Consider the following 25,340-nt stretch of genomic DNA (forward strand, 5'->3'; position numbering starts at 1 on the left):
GACCTCCAGAGATTCAGACCTGAGTTCAGAGCCAGGGAGTCTGCACTCCCTGGGAGTCTGTTGCACAGAGGGCGCTAGTCACATAAGCCTGGCGGCCCAGGTTTCCTTCCTCTGCTTGCTTCTCTCCTTGGTTTTGTTGTTATCCTTGCTTCCTGTCCTGAGGTGGACACTTGAAAGTTTATTAACAAATGATAGACCTGTCTTCTATTGACCTAAAGCAGTAAAACTAGAAGCAGGGAGGAAGCCCAGTGGAACTTGCTGGAGAAATATATTTTTCAGGCAGTTACCTCATGTTCTTTTTGGAATGAGTCACAGGTATGAACAAGCAAACACACATACACACACTCCTTAGCATTTGTTAAGTAATTTTACTAAAGAAATCAGTATGTGAATTTACTTCCCTTTGTTTTCTAGTTAATTTATTTTCTATTTTTTTTTAATTAAAGCTTTAAGAAAGTAAAGAATGAAAACAGCCCTGATACCCAAAGAAACAAATCTCAAGCACCGTGGGAAGAAAATGGCCCCCAGAGGTAAAGGGACTCATTCTTTTTATAAAGAACAGTAACAAAAGGGGATAGCAATCTCAGCTCACTGACTAAAGGAATCCCACCACTATGTGATTGCTCACTTGGGGAGATTTCTAAGTTAGCATGACTAGTGGGAATTTCTGAAGTGGAAGTCAATAGTATGATTTGTTTGGGGTGAGCAAGGGTGAGTAGTGGGGATTGACCCGCACAGGGGCTCGACCATTGAGCTACATTCCCAGGCCTTCTTAAAATTTTAATTCTGAGACAGAGTTTTGCTAAGTTGCCCAGTCTGGCCTTGAACTTGGGATCCTCCCGCCTCAGCCTCCCAGATCACTGGGATTGCAGGTGTGTGCCACCACACATGACAATAGTATGTCTCTTCATGTGAAACTTTTTTCCTGAAAAGACAGAAGGGAAAACTAATGTAAGTTAAGAAATCATCTGAAAGTTCATTAGGATGGTTTAGAGTAAGATAACATTCTGCAAACTCTAAATGACACCTTAATGATAATTTCCCCTGCTGTGTAGTTCTTGTAAGAACTTCCAAGTAGACATGTTGACCATTCCTCTTTCACTCCAGTGGGCTCTACAACTCTCCCAGTGACCGCACTAAATCACCAAAGTTCCCCTATGCACGGCGTCGAAACCCCTCCTGTGGAAGTGACAATGACTCTCTGCAGCCAATGAGGAGAAGGTAAGTTGAGCACAGCTCCTCTGTTTGCAGTTTTCAGCAAACGCTTTGGTCCCAGGGTGTGCTGTTATAACAGGTGATTCTCAGAATGCCATTACTGGTCATCTTCTCAAGGTAACAGGAAGTTTATTCTTTTTTGAGATAAAGCAAATTAGGGATGGTGAAGCATTTATCTGAAACAGCCAGAATTTTAGAGAAATAATGATGAAATATCAATGGGAACTTGCTTTCTGTATTTTAATTTATTAATACATTTTTAAAAATATGTCTTATATGTACTATGCTAATGATATGTGTAACATGTATATTTTATAGTATAAATAATATATATTAAATATTTCTATCTGGGTGGACAAAGCCACAGTTATCATGTTTCTTAGCCAAGCCCGGCTGCTATGCTCTCCAGATTTACATCATTACATAAATACCAGTGAAACCCTTTCAAAGCACAGAGAAAATGAATCCTGTTATCTTTTCCTTAGCAGGTCAGAACGTTCGTGTGATTTTTTTCTTGTGTATGTACACTTAATCTTTATACATTCTTTATACATTTGTAAGTTTTGGACTCTGCAAAGCAGGCAGAGTAATGTGACAGATGCAAGAGAGGAAGCCCTAGAAATGACATACCAGTGGAATTTCTTTCACTTCTCAGGGGGAATTACTTTGGCCACCCCACATAAGTCACATAAGTGGCTTTGATAATTATTAAAAGTTCAGGTCATAATGTCAGATAACCATCAAGACTCTTTTTATGCACATTGTGGGTTTAGAAGCCGACTCCTCCTCTCTCTTGTGCCCTTGGTCAGGCTTGTTCATCCTCCCCTTTGATATCTTCTACTGTTGATTTCCCATTCTTGCTCCCCAGCTTTCCCAAGTTAAGTCCAACTTCTCTCAAACCCTTTGATGGTGAAGAAGAGTCTACATGGCCTTCACCAAGTAGGATTGACAAGAGGGAGCTAGATCGCAAAGTGTTTGCTGTATATCTCACTTGATTCTGAGAATAGCTGTCTGGGAACTGGCATTTTGATACAGTCATGAGGTATTTCTAGTAGAGAGGGATTATTCAGGGAATTGGTACAAAGATGTGAGTAGGATTTGAGGCACAAAAGGTGGAGAATGGTATAACCCAGCGATCTAGCCACTGTTGTTGTCCCTGGACTGGTGGAATACAAGAAGAGAAAGGGTTGTTATTGTCCAGAAACCAGAGCTGTTTCTGCCTTTGAGCTGGCCTTCCTGAATCTGCACTGCTGCTGACATTGCTGGAGGCACCACCACTCTAGTGAAAGCTCTGGAACCCACTTTTCAGGAATGTAGGAGTGGATGCCACAGTTTCTGCCAGAAGCAAAATCACCTTCCCTTTTTTCCTACCTTCAAATCTTGCCTGAGTGCCTCTCCAACTAGAACCCAGCTGGCAAGGGAGTCCAGGAAAATATAATTTCTTAGTTTCCAGTCTTACCAAAAAGGGGAGGTTATTAGTGGGTCAGTATGGCAATGATTACCAATGAAAAAACCTGGCCAGCATTATCATCTCCTTTCCATAGATGAGAAAACAGGCTGAGAGAAATGGCAGTAGCTTGTCTTTTGTGGCACATATGGAATTTGAATCCAGGTCTGTAGGTCAGAAAAAGATGGGGATAATGAATCATTTAAATAAGGCTCCATCCTGCCCTTACTAAACTTTCTCCTTGAGACACCAAGAGTTAGTTCAACTTGTACAACTCTTAAAACCAAAGCAACATCATTACAAAACATTTTAAAGCACAATTTTTGTATGTGTGTTGTTAGGGCGTTAAGTGGTGGAGAGGACTACATGTATTAAGGACTTTGCGCTGTATTATTATTGTTCAGTGGGTAGATTTTTATAGCTTTTCATCTGTAATTATTAGCACAATTTGTCAGCACTCCCTAAATAAAATTATTATATATGCTAAATAGTCATTTTGATTTTACTACATTTGAAAATAAATTTACCAAGATTTGCTTAGGTATATCAAAATTCAAATTGTGTGAAATTATATGGACTATATACATTCCCAAGTCCAAACTTAATGATTTCTATACTGAGATATGTTTTCTGCTGGCTTCCTGTGAAATACAGAGAAACATTTGAAGAAAGTGGTTACAGGATCCTTTCACTGGCATATATTCCTGGGAAAGGATCATTTAAATTTATTGAGAAGAGAATCTTTTTGCCTAAGTATCTGTAGAGACTTCTGTCTGTTCTGCATGTCACTTAAAGATCTCTTGATGGGCATGTTCATTTTGAGAAGACCAGACATTGCTGCATGTTGGCATAGAAGAGCTAAAGTGCATTGTTTTCTGTTTCTTTCCACTATAAATGACCTATAAATGTCCCTGTCCTTGTTAGTCTTGTTTTATCTTCATACAAATTTACCTTGCTCCTGGGCACAAATCCCTTCATTGCTGGATTAACTCTGACATTTAAAAACTGAGATTTGTCATCAGCATGGAAGAATCTCAAGAATTTACAGTTAATAATAGGAAGTTCTATTTTGCTTTGGATACCAGGATAAATATGTTTTGCAAAAGATACCAAAATTTCTTATTTGTCACTTGTTTGTCATGAGTTGGATGTAGGCTATCAAATTTTGGCCAAGTCTACTATAGTGGTCCTTAACTTTTTTGGGGGCCAAAGAACCCTCTGAGAATCTGATAAAGCATTGTGTTCAGTCCCTAAGGGAAAAGCTACATATAAACATTTTCATATAGTTTTCAGGGTTTATGGAGACCCTGAGGCCTGCTTGTTTCAACATTTCTGCTGTAGGAAAAGATAACCAGTACATGTTCTGGAAGTACAGTGTATTTGCACAGCTCAACTTCCATCTTTACATTAAAAATCTTTATTGAGTGCCATTAGTATGCTGGGTAGTATGCTAAACAACACTGACAAAATTCTTGTCCTTTGAGAGCTTACCAGATGTTACAGGAGAAATTTATGTATCATGCAAAAAAATGTGCAATGGTGACTTTAATAAGTTATGTGAAGGTGCATTACCTTTTGCTTAGAGGAATTAAAAGAAAATCTTGTTGAAACCTAGAATACATACAGAAAAGCACATATATCATAAGCATAACTGCATGGTAGATTTTAATAAATCAAATACCTGTACAACTATTACTATTAAGAGAAGTTTGCTGGATCAAGGGGGTTGGGTAAGGTTTTCCTGAAGCTAGGCATGTGAACCAGAAACTGAGATAAAAGCAAAAGGAAAGGAAAGATCATGCCAGCCAGAGGTAGTAGAAGGGATCAGAGAGCATTCATGAGAAGGAAAGAAGACAGTGTTGTTCAAACTCTGAGAGTGAATAAAAATATAGATGAGTCCAGAGATAAAGATGGGGACAGACTTTATAGCCCATCTGGGCTTGTTCAGGAATTTGATTCTCAGACCAGTAGTTGTTATAAGGGAGTATGATAGTATGATTGCATTTGTGCTTGTAAAGTTACTGTCCTGTGGAGAAACAGTGAAGGAGGCTAGTTTTGGAGATGGAGAGACCAAGCAGCAGGCTGTATTTCTAACCCTTTTTCCTTCATTCCCAGAATGCTAGAAGCTAAGCTTTTATCTCCCAAGCATGAGATGAGAAAATCCTACTGTAAAAAATAGACAGGTACAAGAGAAATACCTACAGATCCTGACTTTGAAAGGATCCCCAATGAAGTGGTAGAAGCTGCCTCACATTACAGCAAAGGGGTCAGTTAACATGCTTGGCACCATCTAGATGGCTCTGGTCTCTTGATTGCTTAGTGCTGAGATAGGAAGAGAGAGCCATTATGAACTGCGTATGAGGGTGGCTTCTGTCTTTAAAGGCCGACTGAAACAAATGAAATGCAGAGAGAGAGAGAGGGAGGGAGGGAGGGAGAGAGGGAGGGAGGGAGGGAGGGAGGAAGGAATGCAGTGAAGGTGAACTCACAGGAAATAGATGATATAAGAAATAAAGAAAAAATTTAAAAACTATTACCTTTAGAAAAATGAAAAATATTGTATCAATGAGTTGCCACAAGAAGGTGGAAGGACTAATCTTAGTTGTAAGGATAGATTCATAAATAACTGAAATATTTTGGTACGTTTTGAGATTTGGTAGCAGGAAGAAGAAAGAATCCCATCCGATGGACACTTTTTCCTTTGGAAGGAGAAAGAAAAGCCATGTGCTGAAGCAGAGGTACCATGGGCCAGGAGTCCAAGAGAAGGAATTAGTACTGCTTTGCAGAAATATAGTCCTTGGGTCTGAAAATGGTGGTGAGATTACTGGACCATGTTGTGGCCCCCCTGGAGGTTTATGAATTGGATTTCTGTTGTAGTAAGATGCTTTCTTGTGAACTCCCTCCAGCACTTCTCAGCTCACTATTTGGAGAGAACCTGGGTAGCTGGATTTACCCATGTGTGATGTTTTGCCAAAAAGATGCAGTGAAAGGCACGTTATTGAAATGGGGGACTAGGAAATCTAAGTTGGATAAGGAGGATAGTGAAGAAAAGTGAAGGTGGAAAGTGGTAAGGTCAATAGGCAGCCTTACTAGGATGGAAGAAAGGGCAGAATGAAAATCGTTGAGTAAACAGTAATGTTCGCGGCTTACATTTATAGAGTGCTTATAATGGCCCAGGTCCTGCTGTGCATTTAATTCATTTGCTCCTCATAACAACCTTTTATGGGAGGTTTATTAAAAGTGAGGTACTAAGTAGAGAAGTAACTTGTTTAAATCACACAACTTGGCAGTGGAAGAGATGGGATTCACATTCAGGTTGTTTTGACTTTGGAGCCTGCACTTGAACCAGGATGCCCCATTGGAGCTGCTTGAAGGTCAATGGGAAGTGGTGAACAGGAAGGAGAGGAGATTGTGGTCAGGGAGCAAAGTGTTTGGAGGTGGTTACAGATGATGTGGCCCAATGTATAACCATACTGTACGTGGCTGAGTTGTGGTGGGAGAGGTTTAGAGAAGCAGTAGAAGGACTTGAAGGACAGGATATTGAACAAGGTCATCCTAAAAGAGTTGATATCAGTTAGGCCATGGCAGAAATTGGTTTAGAGGATTACAGGCCTATAAACTGCAGACTTACACTACCATTGGCTGAATGGAATTTAACAGATAAGCTACTTGTTGCTGTTTGTAGACTGTAGCTCCCTCTGGAATTCTGACTTCCCGAGGCCAGAGGGTGGTATGTTGTGTTTCTGGGACATAACTGTGTGGTAAGTGAATAGACATATAACAGACATGAACTAACTGCAATGAAGCCTGCCTTGATATGCTTTCCTTAGCCAGTTGTAATGTTCTATTTTCTTTAATGTCTTCTTTTGTTTTCCATAGGAAAGCCCATAACAGTGGTGAAGACTCAGATCTAAAGCAAAGAAGGAGGTAAAATACCAAAAATGGGCAAAAATGGAAGAGTCAGGGAGAGCCGGGAAGGGCTAGCAGATTAGCTCAGAGTTGAGGCAAGAATGGGATTTTTTTTTTTTTAACTTTCAAAACTCCAACTGGTTTCAGCTGGTTCTCAGTCATCCATTCTGTTCTATCCTTAGACATTTCTCTTTTTCTTCCTGCTCCTTTGTGTTTCAGAGGAGCTATCTCAGTTAAGTATTGCTAGTTTACAAATCATTCCAAAACTTGGTGGTTTAAAGCAACAACAGCCATATCTTTATGTGTGTGCTATATGCACACACATATATTTATTTATATAACATATTTACGTACAGTTTAATTCTGTCCAATGAAAGGCAGTTCTTTAGTTGGTCTTTCTCAGGGTCTCATGAGGCTGTGATTGATGGTGGCAGAGGCTGTGTTGTCTAGCAGCCCTTTTTGTCTCATGTTGAAATTTTGGCAGAAGGATTGAGGCCTAAGACCTCTCTATCTGGTCTGTCTGCATGGCTGGCCTGGACTTCTTTAGATGGTGGCTGGGAGGAAGCAGAAGCAATCAGTTCTTTTAAGGGCTAGTTCTGGAATTGGCAGAGTATCTTTCACACCTCACAAATCAGTCACAGGACCTATAGAAATTCAAAGTCAGAGGAAATAAACTCTGCCTCTTTGTATAGGGGATAGGGAGGGGTGAGACTCTTCCTCCATATTTAGTCACCACAGGGACTCACAGCTTTGCCATGGCAGAGTTTCGTTAGAAGTGATTGGTTTTTGTGGTCCTTTCTGGGAACATGATGACATTTCCCTTAATCTGTTTCCATCTTTCCCCTGTCTTGCTGTTTCCCTGGGCTGTAGGCTTGTTCTGATGTCTGACTGAGGTCAGAAGCACTGACTGGGAGAGGGATAAGGTAGCTCTTTATGTTTGGATCAGTAACTTGACTGCAAAATTAGTTCAGAAGAACCAAATGAACCTTTCTGAAACTTTTCATTTGTCTTACACCTGGGTTTTCTCCTTTGCTCTTCTCATTTTGTCTTCAGGTCTCGCTCACGCTGTAACACAAGCAGTGGTAGTGAATCCGAAAATTCTAATAGAGAACACCGGAAAAAGAGAAACAGGTAATGTCTAAACAACATAACTAACGGGAACTCTGAAATCAGAGGCTGCTGTTGGTACTAGAATCTGTGTGTCCCACTTATTCATGAACCTGGTTTTCTCATCTGTGTTACCAGGAATCTGACACACTAGTTTAGGAAACCTCAGCTCTTTCAACTGAGTATTAAGTCCTTACAATAAGATGATTAAACGGTTTGATAGTGAGGTCCCTTTTGGTTTCTATTTTTTAAGAAGATGATTCCCTATTTAGGTACCATGTGTAGTGAATTTGCCTAAGTCTGGCAGCAAAGTTTACCATTTGTAGAGTGCCTTCTCCTTGTGGTATATTTAATGTGACATTACTGTACCTTACCCAACCCCAAGATACCATAGTTTTGGCCTTTTGTAGATCTCTGTGCTATACATGTTTACATTCATCTCCTCTGTCTGTCTGTCTGTCCTGTCTGTCTGTGTCACTCTCTCACTCTCTGTTGGTACTGGGGATAGAACCAAGGGCCCTGTGCGTGCTAGGCTAATGCTCTATCACTGAGCTACATCCCCAGTCCTTGTGTTGACATGTCAGACACACACAGGTTAATAAATGCTGTCAGTTCACATTTCTAAGATTCATTTTTAAGAGTTCATTAATACACTACTTGGCATGTAATCAGCATTAGCATTGGCTTAATGCATTCATCTCTTCTCTGTAGTTTCAAAATATATATTTGCAAACAAGTAGTCATGGTGTTAATGAAAAGAGCACCAGGTTGGGAGGCAGAAGAAATTAGTTACCGGTCATACCAGTTTCAAACCCAGTGGTTTTCAACCGGGAGAGTTTTGTCCTCTCTGCCTCCTCCCCAAGGCCATTTGGCAACATCTGGAGACTTTCTGTATTTTATTTTTTATCAGTATTGAGCAAGGAGATTGCTATTGACCAGAGATGCAGCTATACATCCCACAATGCAAAGGACAGCTCCCCACCACAAAGAAGTATCTCATAGTAAAATAAATCAGTCGTGCCACTGTAGAGAAACCTGTTTTCATCAAGTGTGGAACTTTGGCCTGGTTCCTTTGCTTTTCTAGGTCATTTTTTTTTTCTCTCTCAGACTAGATAATCTCCAAGGTTCTTCTTTAGTACTTGGAGCCCTGTGCCTGGCACAAACTGAATCTGCCCTAACTACAAAGCCTGCATCATAATAGCCCAGACAGCATTGTGAGAGTGGACCACTTTCTTAGGAAGAGCTTTCGATGTGGAGCCTTCTTAGGGACTGGAGTTGCGCCAGATAGATGTGAGATCACAGCGTGCTACAATACTTTTCTCAAGGAAACGATCTGTTTCTTTACCTGTAGAAACCCAGTGTGGGAGGTGGCTTTCCCTCAGGAAAGAAAACCAGCTTCTAAAAACCAGTATTTCTGTATAGACAACAAAAAACAAAGCAACCCCCCACCCTACTTTTTTCCTACTTAAAACTTGTACTTATTGATCAAAACAGAATTTTAACATGTCTTTGTTTTGCTTAGTATATTCCAAATTGTGCTCATACTGCTCCATTCTCAACTGCTCAGAAGAGAGCCTGTTTAAAAACAATGTCTTTTAGGGCTAAATGTACTCATGGAGACATTTGCTGTTAAAAATGAAACACTATTGAAAGGTTGCCACCAAATCCTAAAATTGCTTACTGATCTGGCACCACTAGCTTCAGTGTTCCTCCTAGGTGTTTCCTTTTGGGGAGCTTTCTCCTCTCTCCTCTGGGGACATTATTTATTTATTTAATTTTTTTTAAGACATCCTCTAGCTTTTTTTAATGTTATTCATTTTTCCAAATTCAAAATTTTTCAATTTATTTATTTTAATTAGGTGTGTATGACAGCAGAATGCATTTTGATCCATCGTACACAATTGCAGCACAAATTTTCATTTCTATGATTGTACATGATGTAGCGTCAAACCATATGTGCAGTCAGATATGTACCTAATGATGTCCATTTCTTTCCACCATCTTTCCTGCCCCCATGCACTTCCCCACCCTCCCTCCCCTTTGTTCAATCAAAGTTCTTCCATTTTTCCAATGCCTCCCCCTTCCCTGTTATGGATCAGCATCCACTTATCAGAGAGAGCAAAAATCAAGAATTAATAAATAGGATGGACTAAAACTAAAAAGCTTCTTCTCAGCAAAAGAAACAATCAATGAGGTGAATAGAGAGCCTACATTTTGGGAGCAAATTTTTGCCACACACAGATCAGATAGAGCACTAATCTCCAGGATATATAAAGAACTCAAAAAACGTAATACCAAAAAACCAAACAGCCCAATCAACAAATGGGCTAAGGAGCTGAACACTTCTCAGAAGAAGATATACGTTTGACCAAAGAATATTTGAAAAATGTTCAATATCTCTAGTAATTAGAGAAATGCAAATCAAAACTACTCTAAGATTTTATCTCATGCCAGTCAGAATGGCAGTTATTAAGAATACAGATAAAAATAAATGTTGGTGAGGATGTGGGGGAAAAGGCACACTCATACATTGCTGGTGGGTCTGCAAATTGATGCAACCATTCTGGAAAGCAGTATGGAGATTCCTTAGAAAACTTGGAATGGAACCACCATTTGACCCAGCTATCCCACTCCTCAGTCTATACCCAAAGGACTTAAAACGCAGCCACATCAATGTTTATAGCATCTCAATTCACAGTAGCTAAACTGTGGAACCAACCTAGATGCCCTTCAATAGATGAATGGATAAAGCAACTGTGGAATATATACACAATGGAATATTACTCAGCATTGAAAGAGAATAAAATTGTGACATTTGTAGGTAAATGGATGGAGTTGGAGAATATCATGCTAAGTGAAGTAAGCCAATCCCTGGGGACATTTTTTAGTTCGGCTTTCTTGGTGCTAGGTAGGAAGCATGTTTTAGAATGGAAGTGGCTCTGAATGTTTAAATGTCAGTGTGCTTTATAGCTTTCACAACACATTCACACATTTCAAATGAAGGATCCAGAAGGCTTTCACACTCATTTATTCTACCTGGAGAAATATTGTCCTAGGGTTGTATAAGTTTCTACATCCATAGAAGATCTAGAGTCTAGCTCTCAAAAGCATGACAAAAAGTGGTTAGAGGAAGTATGTCTTTCAGTTCTGATCTCCACCCCTGCAAATTCTGGTGGTACCAGTGTGCCTGGAGGGAGGGTGCAAAGTCATTACGCTGTCTCCGGGTGCCACTTACCTACTATGCTGTGCTACTGCCAGTCCCTCCCTCCCATTATGAGCCTTTTATATTTTGCCAGAATGCACTCGTTCTTCATGATGCATGGGTCTGAACATGTAAACACTAGCCTTGCTACTGTCCCAATCTGTCTTTTGTTCACAATGAAAGGTTGTTTCCTAACGTCTGACTTCCTACTTGTGCAGAAGACTTCTTTGGGAGAGAGGTTGAATCTCTTTGACCCCATCTGCATTTCCTTTTCCTGGCTGCTGGTGGGACCTTGCATATCCTCAGCACCCACTCTGGAGCCCTTAGGATGGGGTCCAGCAAGTCTCTAGATGCAGCAGCTCTGCTTGCATCGTCATCCTCACCCTCATCAGCCTGCTCCTGACTCCAGCTTTCCTGTCTTCACTTGGGAGGCTGTAGCCTGGGGAGGACAGCTACTGGACGGATCTTCTTTTCAAAAATCTCTTTTGAAGCCTGTGATGTGTCCAATAGAACTAGAGAGTCAGCTTTACTTTCGGAGGTTGTGTGTGATCTTTGTGTGTTCCTTTTGCCTTTCCTTGCTGGATTTTTTTTTTTTTAATGGGAAGTCTTTCCTGTTCAGCTTGAGTATACTCTGTGGGAAGGTTGTTTTTCTCAGAAAATCAACCCACTGGGGCTTAACCTGCTTTACCGTTTCCATGCTTAACAATTTAAACATCTCTCCATTTGTGTGAAGAGAAATTAATAAAACAATGTTTACAAATCAACTTCAAAGCAGGCTTTTAACACCATTAAAAGAAAAAAAGTAGGGCTGGGGATGTAGCTCAGTTGGTAGAGTGCTTGCCTTGTATGCAAAAAAACCCTGGGTTCAATTCCCAGCACCCCCAAAACAAACAAATAAAAAAACCCACAAAAAACAGTGGAGCATTAATACTAGAAGCAAGAGGTATTGTTTTGAGTTTTAATTTTAGAAAACTATAATTGTAAATAATCCCCCCACCACCACCCCACTTTTGGGTCCAGAACTAATGAAGCCAGGTGTGTGAAGATTCTCCTAGTTGTGCATTAACTGGCAGGTATCATTCCACAGTGCTTCCTACAACACCAGTAGGCCACTCTCTTCTCTTTGGGATGTCGTTTATGTCTTCCCTTACCCCCTTCCATTTCAGTTATTCTCCTTCTACGGTATTCATAATCCTGTGGGCATCCTTCCATCTTCTAGGTTTTGATGTTTGAGAAGATGATTTTTCGCTTCTTTTTTGTAAAGCAGCTGGGTGTTGGAGCAGAGTTTCCTGCCACATTATCTAATGTGATGGTCACTGTTTCCACTAGTTTCTCTACTTGCATCCTCATCTCCCTCTCCACTCTCTGCCCCCTGTTTCGCTCTTTATATCTTGTTATTTTCCTCAACAGTTTTCTTCTTTTTCTTTCCTACTCTTCCTTCCTTTTTTTCTGCTTAAGAGCCAGTGATTTGTCAGGGTATAACCCCAGGTTTAGCTCAGGGTGTTGGTTCTGCCATATGCTGATAATTGTCTTGGAGTAATTATTTTAACCAATTCAAATTTGGGTTTTTTTTAAATTGTTTTTTACACAAATGGAGCACAACTTTTCATTTCTCTGTTTGTACATGATGCAGAGTCACACCATTTGTGCAATCATACAAGTACCTAGGATAATTATGTCCATCTCATTCCACTATCTTTTCTACACCCACACCTCCTCCCCACTTCTCACTCCCCTCTGCCCAATCCAAAGTTCCTCCATTCTTCCATTGACTTCCCCATTATGGATCAGCACCCACTTATTACAAAAAACATTTGGCCGTTGGTCTTTTGGGATTGGCTTGCTTCACTTAGCACTATATTCTCCAACTCCTTTCATTTACCTGCAAATGCCATAATTTCATTCTTTAAAAGCTGAGTAATATTCCACTGTATAAATATACCACAGTTTCTTTATCCATTTGTCTATTGAAGGGCACCTAGGTTGGTTACACAGTTTAGCTATTGTGAATTGAGCTGCTATAAACATTGATGTGGCTGCATCACTGCAGTATGCTGATTTTAAATTCTTTGGGTATAGACTGAGGAGTGGGATAGCTGGGTCAAATGGTAGCTCCATTTCAAGTTTTCTAAGGAATTTCCATACTGCTTTCCAGAGTGGTTGTACCAATTTGGATGAGTGTACCTTTTCCCCCACATCCTCTCCAACACACATTATTGCTTAAATTCTTGAAAATTGTCATTCTGATTGGAATGAGATGATATCTTAGAGTAGTTTTGATTTACATTTCTCTAATTGCTAGAGATGTTGAACATTTTTTCATATGTTTGTTGATCAACTCTATATCTTCTTCTATGAAGTGTCTGCTCAGTTTCTGAACCCAATCAATAAATGGGCTATCAAATTTGAGTTTTTGGTCCTTAAAGTGTATGTTTGGTGGGAGAGAAGGGGGGGCATAACAATTTACCTGTTTTGTTGAATGAGTTACTGTAAAGATCAAATGAAATCCACAAGGTAAGGGTGCTGTATGGTGTAGAACCACACAGTCCTGTACTAATTCCAGAACCACTGCTTCTTCTCCACCTTCCTGTCCTCTACCTCTCTCCCAACCTTTCCTTTTGTTGGTCCTATTTTCCATTCTCTCACCTTTTCTAATTTTACATATTTGGTTGCTTTTATACCAACTCTCTTAACCTATGGTTTATGGGTGAATTTTTGGGGTCTCATAACCCCATGGAATCGTATATACAGTTGTGTGTGCTTAAGATGCACAGCTTTCTGGAGATCACATCTGTAGCTTTTATCAGTTTCTTAAGAGGTTTGTATGTGATACCTCCTCCCAAAAATTATAAAGTGTTCACTGTGATCTAAATTGTGAAGGGTAAATTGGTATTGGGAAATGAAATTGGTATTTCAATTCACTGATAGAATTAAAAGCTAAAATGTCTAAACTTTCTTTAGAGATTACTTTCTTTGGTATATTGACTTGTGAAACAATTGTTTTAATTAAACTCATCAAATTGAGAACCTATAAAGCACAGGCACTTTGAAGTTAATGACCCATGTGAATAGTAGAGTGTGGTAGTTTTTGCTAGTTAGAGTTTTGAATCCTGTCCCTGAGATGAGAAGGATCTCTGTAGGCCTGAGCCCTGGGGACCATGCCCTGGATTACCCAGGGCTTATGCAGAAAGAGGACCCAGAAAGTAGATTTATCAAAGGGAAACCTCTCCCAAATCAGCTTTCCGTGAAAATACCTTGAGCTTAACAAAATATTCTTCACATTTGAAGAAACTGGTCTGAAAAATATCTTTTGTACTCATGATGGAAATTAACACTCCTCTGGGCACCACTGGAGAGACTCTTTGCATTTCGCAGTCATTCGTTAGCTTTGATGTGTTGCTGGGCTGGCTTTTAGAGTTTTAAGTGGGAGATTTGGAGGGTGACACAGAAAAGTAGTCTGGTTGGGTTTTTTTTTTTTTTGCATAAGTGAAAAGTGAGAGTAACTCTGGAGCTTGGTGAGGATTAAAAGAGTAAGAGAAATGAAAGAAGCTCAGGGAAAGAGCAGGACTAAAGGAAATTGGCAACAGGAGACCATCTGAACCTTTCTCTAAATAACGAGTCATATATGTGTGTGTGCAAATTAGGGAGCTTGTGTTGAGAGCCTGACCCTGCTTTGAAGAGTTCTGTGGTTTTGAGGAGGTTACTTTACCTATGAATCTTCATTCATCACATGCAAATTGGAATAATGCCTACCCTGCCCACCTCCAGGAGGTAATGGATATATGTGAAAAGTGGAAAATGCCCTGCCTCGGAAGTTGCTATTAAATTAATGAGAACACTCAGCAGTGCTCTGGGTTATCTGAAGTCCCCGTGTTATATGTAAATCGAGGCTCAGCTCCCTTGAACAAAACAAAAAAAAAAAAAAGAAGAAGAAGAAGAAGTCAGTGTTTGGAACCTGAATTCCTGAATTATTTCTGGTATGAATGTTGTAGAGTTTATTCCTATCTTTTAGATGTCTTTTAGGATCCATTAGTCTATTAGATGTCTATTACTATCTGAATAGTGGATTAAAAATTTTATGTTAAAGCTTAACAAATTTTATTTGTTAAGCTCAAGGTATTTTCAGGGAAAGCTGATTTGGGAGAGGTTTCCCTTTGATAAATCTAATTCCTGGTTCCTCTTTCTGCATATGCTCTGGGTAGTCCAGGGCATGTTCCTTTAGGCCTTTTATATTATTTTTCTAACAAAACAACAAAAAAAAACCCCTATATATCTGTGGCAGAAATTCTGTACTATAACTAATGGGGACAGTATGTCTGAGTAGGGCGAATCCAGAAGCTCATGATTTTGGTAGGATTTTGTGCAAGTGGTTAAAAAAGAAAAAAAAAAAAAAAAAGAACTTTATTAGTATCCGTACCCTAGGAATAAATGGTTTTGGATGTTAGCAAACTTAAACCAGTGGGCTTTCTTCCACACAACCTGAAAACAAGGACCTGTTTCCTTGCAAGCATTCCATACTGTCCTGTCCCTGATTGATGTAAAGATAAAAATTGGTGATGGTGAACGTTGTGGTTATGGAGAGGACAGTTCAGACAAAGCCAGTGGAAGCTGATGCTGGTCACCATGCCATAGATGCAAGGGCTTCTGATTTGTACTTTAATTGGACCAAGATTTAGACCTATGACATGGGTGATATAGGGCTTCCAGAACATGAATCCAAGTTGACAGAAATGACTGTAGAAATGCACAGCCACAGCAATGGAGGAATGCTGTTGTATTACTGAGTGGGAACAAAACAGGATAAAAAATATTGAAAATAGGAGAGTTTGAAAGGGAAATTGCACCATAGGTAGCTCATCTTGGTAACAGGAGCACAAGGAATAAATGGAAGAGACTGAAGCAACTTTAAGAGCAAATAAGAATAATTTATTGGTGATAGGGGAAAGTGGGAAAAGTGAATGGATTTATTTGCTTGCTAGTCTCAAGGGAGGATGTTGACAGATGCCTGGAACCAACTTAAATTTCCCTAGGGAAGAAAAACTACTAAAAAAAAATGAAGATTGCTTTAGAGCAGGTGATCCAAAAATGAGTGCAGTTGATGAGAACACAAGTTCATGATCAGTTGGAACCTGCTGATTTAATTTTAACAATGGAGTGGCCACATGGAGCAATTGTCTGGAGCATTATGCTATAGTTGAAGAGTTGAAATTTGCTTCATTGTGTCTGATTGGCCTGGAAATAAAATAGAAATAGAGAAATATTGAGTCTTAAAATTAGAAAATTTTAAGACTCAATATTAGAAAATATTGAGTCTTAAAATTAGAAAAGATTGGCTGGGCCCGGTGGCACATGCCTGTAATCAAAGCAGCTGGGGAGGCTGAGGAAGGAGAATCGAAATTTCAAAGCCAACCTCAGCAAAAGTGAGGTGCTAAGCAACTCAGTGAGACCCTGTCTCTAAATAAAGTACACAGTAGGGCTGGGGATATGGCTCAGTGATTGAGTGCCCCTGAGTTCAATTCCTAATACAAAAAAAAAAAAAAAAAAAAATAGAAACGATCTCTGTAATAATTTTGTATATGAAGAGACTGAAACCCTACCAAAGCAGACAAGTGATTTGCCCAAGATGTGAGAGCCAGATTGGCAGAGGTGTGGAAATAGATAAAACCCAAGAGCAAAATGGGCTGCTCACATCAGCTTGAAGTTTCCTTTTACATTGAACTCCAAAAAATTCTCAGGTTCAACATTAATCATCGCCATTATTTCAGTGAATTAGAAGTAAATTAAGAATTGATGTAAAGGAAGGTCCTATTAGGAACAAAACTGATAAAGGGAGAGGACAAAGTAAAACCCAGGGAGATTTGTATAAGACTTAATTTGGTAATGTGAAGAATTTTGCAGAAGAGGCAGAACTATAATAGGGAAGAAGAGACTAGGAATAGTTATTATCTTCATTATTGTTATGAAGCGATTATATGGCATTTCATCTTCTAAACCTTTTCGAACTTTAATTAAGTGTCAAATGCAGTTAAGATCTACATTGCCCATGTATTCTAAGAAAGTAGAACATTAAAGTTTGGTGAGAAATTGAGAAAATATATTAGAACTCTCCTATTCTGAAACATTGCTAGAAGTTGCTGTGTTTGGAAACAACCTTCACCTTGGACATTAATTAAAATTCAAAAGCCTTGTTACGATGTACTTCCTACTCTTGCTGTTCACTCTCTGTACTTGTTTGATGGGGAAATATATGAAGTGTGATGCATGTAGATTATCATTTGGATTAGAGAGTACAAGAAGGAAACATTTCTTGTTTTTTTGTGGCTCATTGTTACAACATTTGAAATAATCAGATCTGTAATATAAATGACAATCGACTCTTTGCCCCCTTGATCATTTCATAATTATGATGTAAGAGCATTTTGATTTTTTAAAAAGCTTCTATGTCAATATAATTGCAGTATTTTAATGCTTTATAATGTTTAAATCTCTATATCAAAATTGTAATATAGCAGGAAAGGAGGGGAACAAAAAGAAAAGAAAATACTTGTGTACCTACACTTAAGAATAAATGAGACTTAAAAGTAAGAATCATTATAGGAGATATGCTTTTTCATTTAAAGATTTCTTTATTACTCATGCATAAACAAAATAGATAGCTTCTGTCTTGTAAGTACTGTGTGCTACAATAGTCTTGCTTTTAAAGGCTAAGATTTTTTTTTTCTTTCCAAGTAGCACCTGTGTTTTCTGGAGCAGTTCAGCAATAGAAGAAATGACACTTTCATTCTTGTAATGAGGCACCATTAACCAGAGGCTTTTTGTAAGGGTGTAATTTCAAACTTCATTACAGACTGAGGCTGCCGTACCACCATTACTCAGGAAAATGTGCTTCTGTTGTGACTCTCCAATGGGCCTTACATTTTTAATGCATCTTGTTAGAATATTTATGAAACAGCATCACCAATAGAGGGCATCTGTCTTTAAAGCATGTGGGTCACAAGGATATTAACTGACAGAGAGTCACTGCCCTCACTTGAGACTTTTCAATTAGAAAAACAGAAGTTAAAGGGACAAGCTGTCATCCAAAGTTTATTCTGATTCAGTCCTTATGATAGCAAGGAAAAAGGAAGTATGTATGTGTCTGGAGTTTAATTTTATTCTCATCATTGTCCAAGTATAAAAGTCACCTGTGAAATTCACAATGGATGAGAATGAGCTCACAATAATTGTGCTTCTTTGAAAAGTCTATACTCTGGGGAAAGTTTATGTTTGCCTAAGTCATGCCTTAGTCTTGCTTTAGTAGGTTTAACCTCTCAAAAATATGTAAAGATCCCAACTTCCTGATAAAAAACATTTCACATTGTAAAATTTAATTCTGCCATTGAGCTGTGCAGCAATTTCATCCAGAATGGAAGCCACTGGCTAATAGACTCCAGGGATAGGAGCAAGAGACCTGGGTTTGTGTCTAATCCTCAGCCCAGCATTTGAGGTGTGGGTTCCTGTGGGAGGGGAGGTTCCAGCTTACCAGCTTGACACCTTCCCTTGTCTCTTCCTGAGCCTGATCCCTCAGCTCCGGAAGTGTCCAGGGCTGCTTATACCAGCTGGCCTGGCAGGAACTGTCATGTGATCCATGGAAGGCTTGTAAATGTAGGTTCTGGCATGAAGTATGTATGTATACAGGTGCACAAGTACCTGTATGGCATTGTCAAATGGGAATGTTTGTTTCAAAGTATGATTAGTGATTATGACCACAGCAGTGTACCTTCTCATGTTTTTCTTCAGATATTTCTGATGTTAATATCCATAGCAGTATATGTCCAATTTTAATTTCCTCTGTACCTGCCATGAGAAGAAGGAACTATGTTCTTAAATTTCTGAAAAGTACCATGACTGTGTCCTGTTAATCTTCAAATAATAGCCTATTATCAATGAAAACTTTAGAGAGGAAATGTACACACTTCAAAGCCTTGGATAATTTTTTACTTAATACAGTTCCCCTTTAATCTAGAGATTTTAAATTGTTTCTTCCTCATAAGGTGCTGTTCTTTTCGACTTGAATTTGCTTTATGTGATCTCCATTTAAATTCTATGTGGAATGAATATTTGCCATCATTTGCTGATTTACACTTAGAAGCAAAGCCAGTTATACAGCCCATAGTCTAAGTGCCAGAACAGAGGAACCAAGAGCCATCTGTTCAGACAGAAAGGACTCAAACTTGCCTGCGCTTCCTGCTTGGTCTCCTGCAGTTGTGCTCTTGCAGTTTCAGTACCAGATTGGGATCCTGACAGTTCCCAGCTGTTCTCCACAATGGGGAGGTGCTCACTCAGGGCAGCTTCCTGCTGAGCTTACATAAATTAAAAGTTAAATGCTCACATAACAGGTGCTTGATTTTTGCTGGGAATAGTCACAGCTTCACAGCATCATTGCCATGCATTCCAGACAGCATCCACACATTAATGAAGCACTTAACTTCAATTAAGTACTTGTTTCTTTCTCCTCCCTCCTCCAATACCTCACCTCATTATTACAAAGACTTGATACATTGACATCCAAAAGTGTCTGCAGACTGAGTGTGGCCCATGGATAGGGTTAGGGTCAGACAGTGCCTTGAAATTCAGACTTGTTTGTCAATATGTGAACATTGGAAATGTTCACCGTAGAAATTCAGTTTGTTTTTTTTTTTAATTCACTTTTTTTAAAAGTAGAGGATTTGCTAACACTATTCTGTGATCTCACATGGCGATGGCCTGTGCCCCACAGAACCCGTCCCTATTTTTCTTTCCCTGCCTGGTCCCTGGCCACATCAGGTGTACACCCTTCATTGCCTATTCCACAAGAGAGCAGCTGCATCAGAGTAGTGTATGCACACATGTGCAGCCACTAGTGCCTTATGCCAGCCAGCATGTTTGACTTCACACTTCTAGTTTCCTATCTTAAAAAGGGGAATTATACCTTCCACCTATTGTCCTCAATAACATGGATGATTAACGTGAATTTTTAAAAGCATTGCAAAGTAAGATTATTCATTGCTATTTTAAGTAGCATATTTGAAAAATGATTTTGTGCCTGTAATCCCAGCAACTGCAGAGGCTGGGGCAGGAGGATTGCAAGTTCAAGGCCAGTCTCAGCAACTTAGTGAGGCCTCAACAACTGAGCGAGACCCTGTCTCAAAATTATAAAAATAAAAAAAGGCTAGGGATGTGGTTCAGTGGTTAAGCTTTTCTAAGGTTCAATTCCTGGTATCAAAAAAAAAAAATTGTGTTTCACATTGGCACTATATGCTACATCATTCTTTGTTTAGTCAGAATTTAAATGTGTTTTGAATGAGTTTTTATTTGATACATCTTTTCTTAGAAAATTTAAAGTCAAAGAAGTCTGGAAAAATTAACATATTTATATATTTATTTATGTCTCTGTGTATATATTTGTACATATGTACACACACACACACTTATCTACTTTAGAATATGTTAATCCTGTTAATACTTTCTTAGCTTTCAGTGGTTATAATAAAATTTCTGTTGTTTAAGTGAAAAGCAAGTTTAGGATGAACGGAGAAACAAGGCACCATGTATGGGTGTTAACTTTAGATGAATGATTTTTCTTTTCAGAATACGGCAGGAGAACGATATGGTTGATTCAGCGCCTCAGTGGGAAGCCGTGTTAAGGAGACAAAAGGAAAAAAACCAAGCAGACCCCAACAACAGGCGATCCAGACACAGATCTCGCTCGTATGTTGGCTCTTTTTATACCTTGATTCAAAAACACTGAGCTTCAAGTAGCAGGCAGATGCCCGGGGCTTTTAATGTAGTGTATCCAAGCCACAATTACCCTGTGCTTATTTGTCAAATTTACCTTTATTTGTGACTTTCATTAAATATATTTGAAGCTATAGAAGATGGAACACAGCCAAAACAAAATGTCATAGAAACAAGGCTATCAAAACTATATTTCTGTTTTGTTTGTGCTGTTTTTAAACAAATGCGTATACCCAGCTGGATAAATAGAAATAGTCTCCTTTGTTCTGAAGCCTGGCCTTGGTGAAGTACCTGCTGCTTCTCTCAATTTGAGTCTGCAGAATTGTCTGAAGTCTTGCTCCAGACTAAACCAGATGTGAATGTCTTCCCATCAAATTACCATTTGTGAGCAGTAGTCAGCGATTCATTACACTCCTGTGTTGGGGTTTGTGCACTCCTGTTGCTAGGCAATGCCATGTGTGAGCACAATTACCCCTTAGTGGTGAGATTGCCAGTCCCTCAAATTAATTTTCTTCAAGCTGATAAAGTTTATGTGTGTTTGTGTGCAGTGTGTGTGTGTATCTATGCATCAAGATTTAGACCACCCATTTCCCAAAGCATATCTTTTTCAAGTGAGCTGGGGCTACCTATAGATCCCTTTGGTCCTGGATGGTTTGTATGTTGTCATCTACACATGGGAGGAAGGATTAATGTCTGAAGTAGGGCAGTGGAAGGATGTTGAGAAGTTTATACAGGAAAAAAAAAAATCTGGGTAGGTATGTGGGAGCTTTGAGGGAGACAGGTCAGAGTGTGCCCGAGGACAGCTGTGAGCTCTAGGTCAGGTTAGCAGGCCACGAGAGGACATTCACTTCTAGTATGAGTAGTCTTAGATGCTGATGTTTTGATTAGAACTTAACCCAGAGTGTTTTTTTTTTTTTTTTTTTTTAAGTAGGTAGTACATTGCAATCAAAGATTCTGTTCTTTTGTAACAGAAAACCTTTTAGGTTTAGTTGTCACTGAGCAGTATACACATTATATATTTATTCATTGCTTTATGTTTTTGTTTGGAAACCTAATTAAACTGTTGTTCTTAAAGCAGAAGTCAGAAGTTCCTTTGTCATTTTTAAAAACCATTACTTATTTGTAGGGTTCTTTATATATTCTGGATATAAGTCCTTTTTCAGATATGTGTATGGTGAATACTTTTTCCCAGCCTGTCATTTGCCTTATGGTCTGAACATTCTTTTTGATGACCAGACATTTTAAATTTTGATGAAAACCAGTATTTCATTTTGTTATGTTGTTTATAAACATAACAATTTTTTGCCTACCTCAATATTACAAAGAATCTTTCATATGTTTTTCTTTTTCCTTCATGGATTTTGTTTTTATATTTAGATCTGTGGTCCATCCAGGATTAATTGTTGCATATGTATTGAGTAGAGATTGAGACATACATCCAGTTATTTCAGTACCATTTGTAGCAAAGACTATTGTCATTGAAATGCCTTAGAGCTTGTGTGTAAAATAAATTACTATCTATATGTAGGTCAATTTTACTTCATTGATCTATTTATTTGTTGCTAAATGACCATCCTGTCTTGGTTACTATAATTTTATACTAAAACTTGAATAAACAGTGTAAATTCTCCAACTTTGTTCTTTTTCTTTTTCCCAAGATTGTTTTACCTTTGCTTTTTATGTAAATTTTTGAGTCAGCTTGTCAGTTTTTACTACTCACCCCAAAAAGACTGTAGGCTTTAAATTAGGATTATATTTATAGATCAATTTTGACAAAATTCATATCTTCCCCACCCATTTGTCTGTCTTTAACTTCTTTCAGTAACAGTTTTAATCGTTGCTATATTTATAGTATTTTTGTTAAGATTAATCATAAATATTTAATATTTTAATGATTTTACTTGTATATTCTTAAAAGTTGTCTTAATTATTTGCCAGTCTATTGAAAAACATGATTGTAAAAAAACTACACATAGTATCTTGCTCTCCTAGAGCTTTGTTAAATTCTCTTATTAATTCTGGAAGCTTGCCCCTTTTGGGGCAATTTCTTGGAAATTTCTATATACACAATCATATTGTTTATAAATTCAGGCAGTTTTCCTTTATTTCTAATCCTCTTGCCTTCTTTTTCAATTTCTTCCCTTATTGTGCTGGCTAGCTCCTCCAGTACAGTGTTGAATCCCATGCTGAACAGGAGTGGGAAGAAACTAGATATTGTTGGCTTGTTCTTTCTAGGGGGAGGCATTAGACATGTCACATTAAGTGTGATGCTAGCTCTGAGACTGAGGAAGATCCCTTCTGTCCCTAGGTGCTAAGAGTTATTGAAGAGTTTTCATTGTGAATGATTTTTGAAGTGTGTTATGCACTTTTTCTGCATCTCTTGAGATGATTGTTATATGGGTTTTTCTTCTTTATATTTTTTAGTGTAGGAATTATATTGGTTCAGTTTTGAATGACATATTCCAAAGTTCAGTCCCTTGTAGTCATGATATAGTATCCTTTTAGTACATTGCTAGATTCTATTGGATATTATTTTGTTAAGATTTCTCTATGTTTTTGAGAAATATTGGCGCATAATTTTTTTGTAATACCTTTGGGTTTTGGTAGCAGAGTTATAGTGGATATGCAAAATGGCTTGGGAAGTCTTCCTTCTTTGTTTTCTGAAAGTAAACAAATTGAAATCAGCATTATTTACATTTTAAATACTTGATACAATTTACCAGTGGAATTCTTTCTGCCCGGGATTTCTTTGTGGGAAGTTTTGAATTGTAGACTCAAGTTCTTTAACACATGTGGTGCCATTCGTATTTTCTACTTGTTATATTGGGTCTCTATAATTTGCGTTCTTAAAAGAGTTCACATAACCACATATAGTCCTTCTCAAAGTCTGTGTATCTGTTGACTGCTCTTGTTTGTTTGTTTGTTTGTTTGTTTCTTTTCCTAGAGTATGGTTATAATTCCCTGACTCATGTCTAGTAATTTTTTATTATATGCTGGAAATTTTAGAAGACACATTGTAGGAGGTCTGGATTATGTAGTCTTCTTTTAAACAGGGTCAAATTTTGTTGTCAGGCAGTTCAATTTCTGTCCCATCCTCTTGATATTATCAAACTTGTTTAATACGTTCATAAAATGGGGCTTTTGTCATCAGCCCAAGATATGTTTGTTCTCTACTTTAGGCTTGGTCTCTGCTCCCACAGCCTGGCCTTTCTGGGGTCTTAGTTGAATGCACACAGTCCTCAGCATGGGTTCTGCACTGTGACAGCAGGACTTCACCCTGCCTGGTGCTTCTGATTGCACTTAGCCTTTCATCAGCTGTGCTATGTTAGGTCTCTTGGGGTCTCACTAGCGTGTGTGGAGACTGTGTTTCGTGACCAGACCCCATCAATGTTTTAAGAAAAATCCTCATACAAACTTCTAGAGTCTCTAGAGCTGCTTTTTTTTTTTTCTTTCATCCTGCACTTGAGTTTCAGCCTGGTCAACAGCTTCAGTCTCTGATCTCTGCCACCTCAGCAGTGTGAGACTGTTGCTTCCTGAGTTGCACACTGGGAAGATGCCCCCCGGGAGAAAGCTGGAGCAAGCAGGAGCTCACCCTGGGCTTCCCTTCTCTCAAAGATCACAGACTTCTGCTGCCTGATGTCTGCAGACCTTTGCTTTGTGTATTTTACTTTAGGTGTATCATTTACTTCATTGTGGCAAGAAGCAGAAGTTAAGGAATGCTCTTTTGAAACACAGAAATAACTTTAAGTTGGGAATTGTTTCTATCAGATCAGCTGGAATCGGAAAAAAAATAATCTAATGGTACTTTAAATTTAAAATTTTATTTAAACATTGAAATTTTACCTATATGATCAAATTATCAGATCATATAGAGGATTTTCTCAGAACAGTGCAGCTGTATGAAACAGACCTATTAAGAGTTAGGTGTGTGTCTTTCTGGAATTTATAAGCAAACTATAAAAAGATCTAGCAAATATTTGAGATGATTGTATGGCTGAGCTTGATTAATTAACTTGATAACTTATATGGCCAAAGTACAGATAAGACAGAAAAAGAGTGTTCACTCAGAAGTTGCTCTGACCCGGTAAAAGCAGATTGACAAAGAGTAAACAAGCAAAAAGGCCAATTAGAGTTTGCAGTCATCCAGGTGAGAAATGATCATAGCCCAGAAGAGATGATGGTGATGGAAATAGAGACCAGTGGATTTTGAAAGTAGAGCTTGCATATTTGTAGTATGAGAGGAATTATGGATGTTGTTTAGTTTTTGAGCTGATCAACTGAGTGGGTAACCATGCCATTTTACTGAGAAACCAAGGAATGGGCTGAGGATATGAAAGCCAAACTTTCTGTTTTGTTAGGTTTGAGTTGCTAAACAGGCAGTCAAATGGAAACTCTCTGCAAGATGACAAATTACTTTATATTGGACAAACTAGGCTGTCTTTTATTTGCATTAAAAGCATTGAACTGAAATATAAGGATCTTGTCTGGTAAATCATTAAGTACAGTGCCACTTAATATATTTTCTAGCTACATTGCTATGACATTCATGTTTACTATCATTAGAAAACAAGTCGGTCTCAGTGAAAGCACATTCAACCTGAGCAAGCCTTTACTCATTGCGTGCCATATGGGGGAAAGCACTGAAGCTCAAACAATAGTTTTGAAAGGTTCCACTTGTGTGCTCTAGTAGGCACGGGCTCCCTCTGG

The 25,340-nt window shown here is 38.6% G+C and overlaps 1 protein-coding gene and 1 non-coding gene across 2 annotated transcripts in view; both read left to right on the plus strand.

Moving 5' to 3' along the window:
- The window catches only part of Epb41l4a (erythrocyte membrane protein band 4.1 like 4A), a 229,234-nt gene that overhangs the window by 191,060 nt on the left and 12,834 nt on the right, over positions 1–25,340 (plus strand). Inside the window, exons 14-18 of the mRNA XM_046460124.2 lie at positions 447–530; positions 1,108–1,221; positions 6,539–6,586; positions 7,622–7,699; positions 20,487–20,606. Of these exons, the coding sequence (XP_046316080.1) occupies positions 447–530; positions 1,108–1,221; positions 6,539–6,586; positions 7,622–7,699; positions 20,487–20,606 (444 nt within the window). The remainder of the gene's footprint in view (positions 1–446; positions 531–1,107; positions 1,222–6,538; positions 6,587–7,621; positions 7,700–20,486; positions 20,607–25,340) is intronic.
- On the plus strand, positions 11,688–11,761 carry Trnat-ugu (transfer RNA threonine (anticodon UGU)). Its single transcript has one exon. It is a non-coding gene; the product is annotated as a tRNA-Thr (tRNA).

Source organism: Marmota monax, unplaced genomic scaffold (assembly GCF_021218885.2).
Source record: "Marmota monax isolate L192 unplaced genomic scaffold, Marmota_monax_Labrador192_F-V1.1 WCK01_AAM20220418_F8-fsc00006, whole genome shotgun sequence".
Classification (NCBI taxonomy): Eukaryota; Metazoa; Chordata; class Mammalia; order Rodentia; family Sciuridae; genus Marmota; species Marmota monax.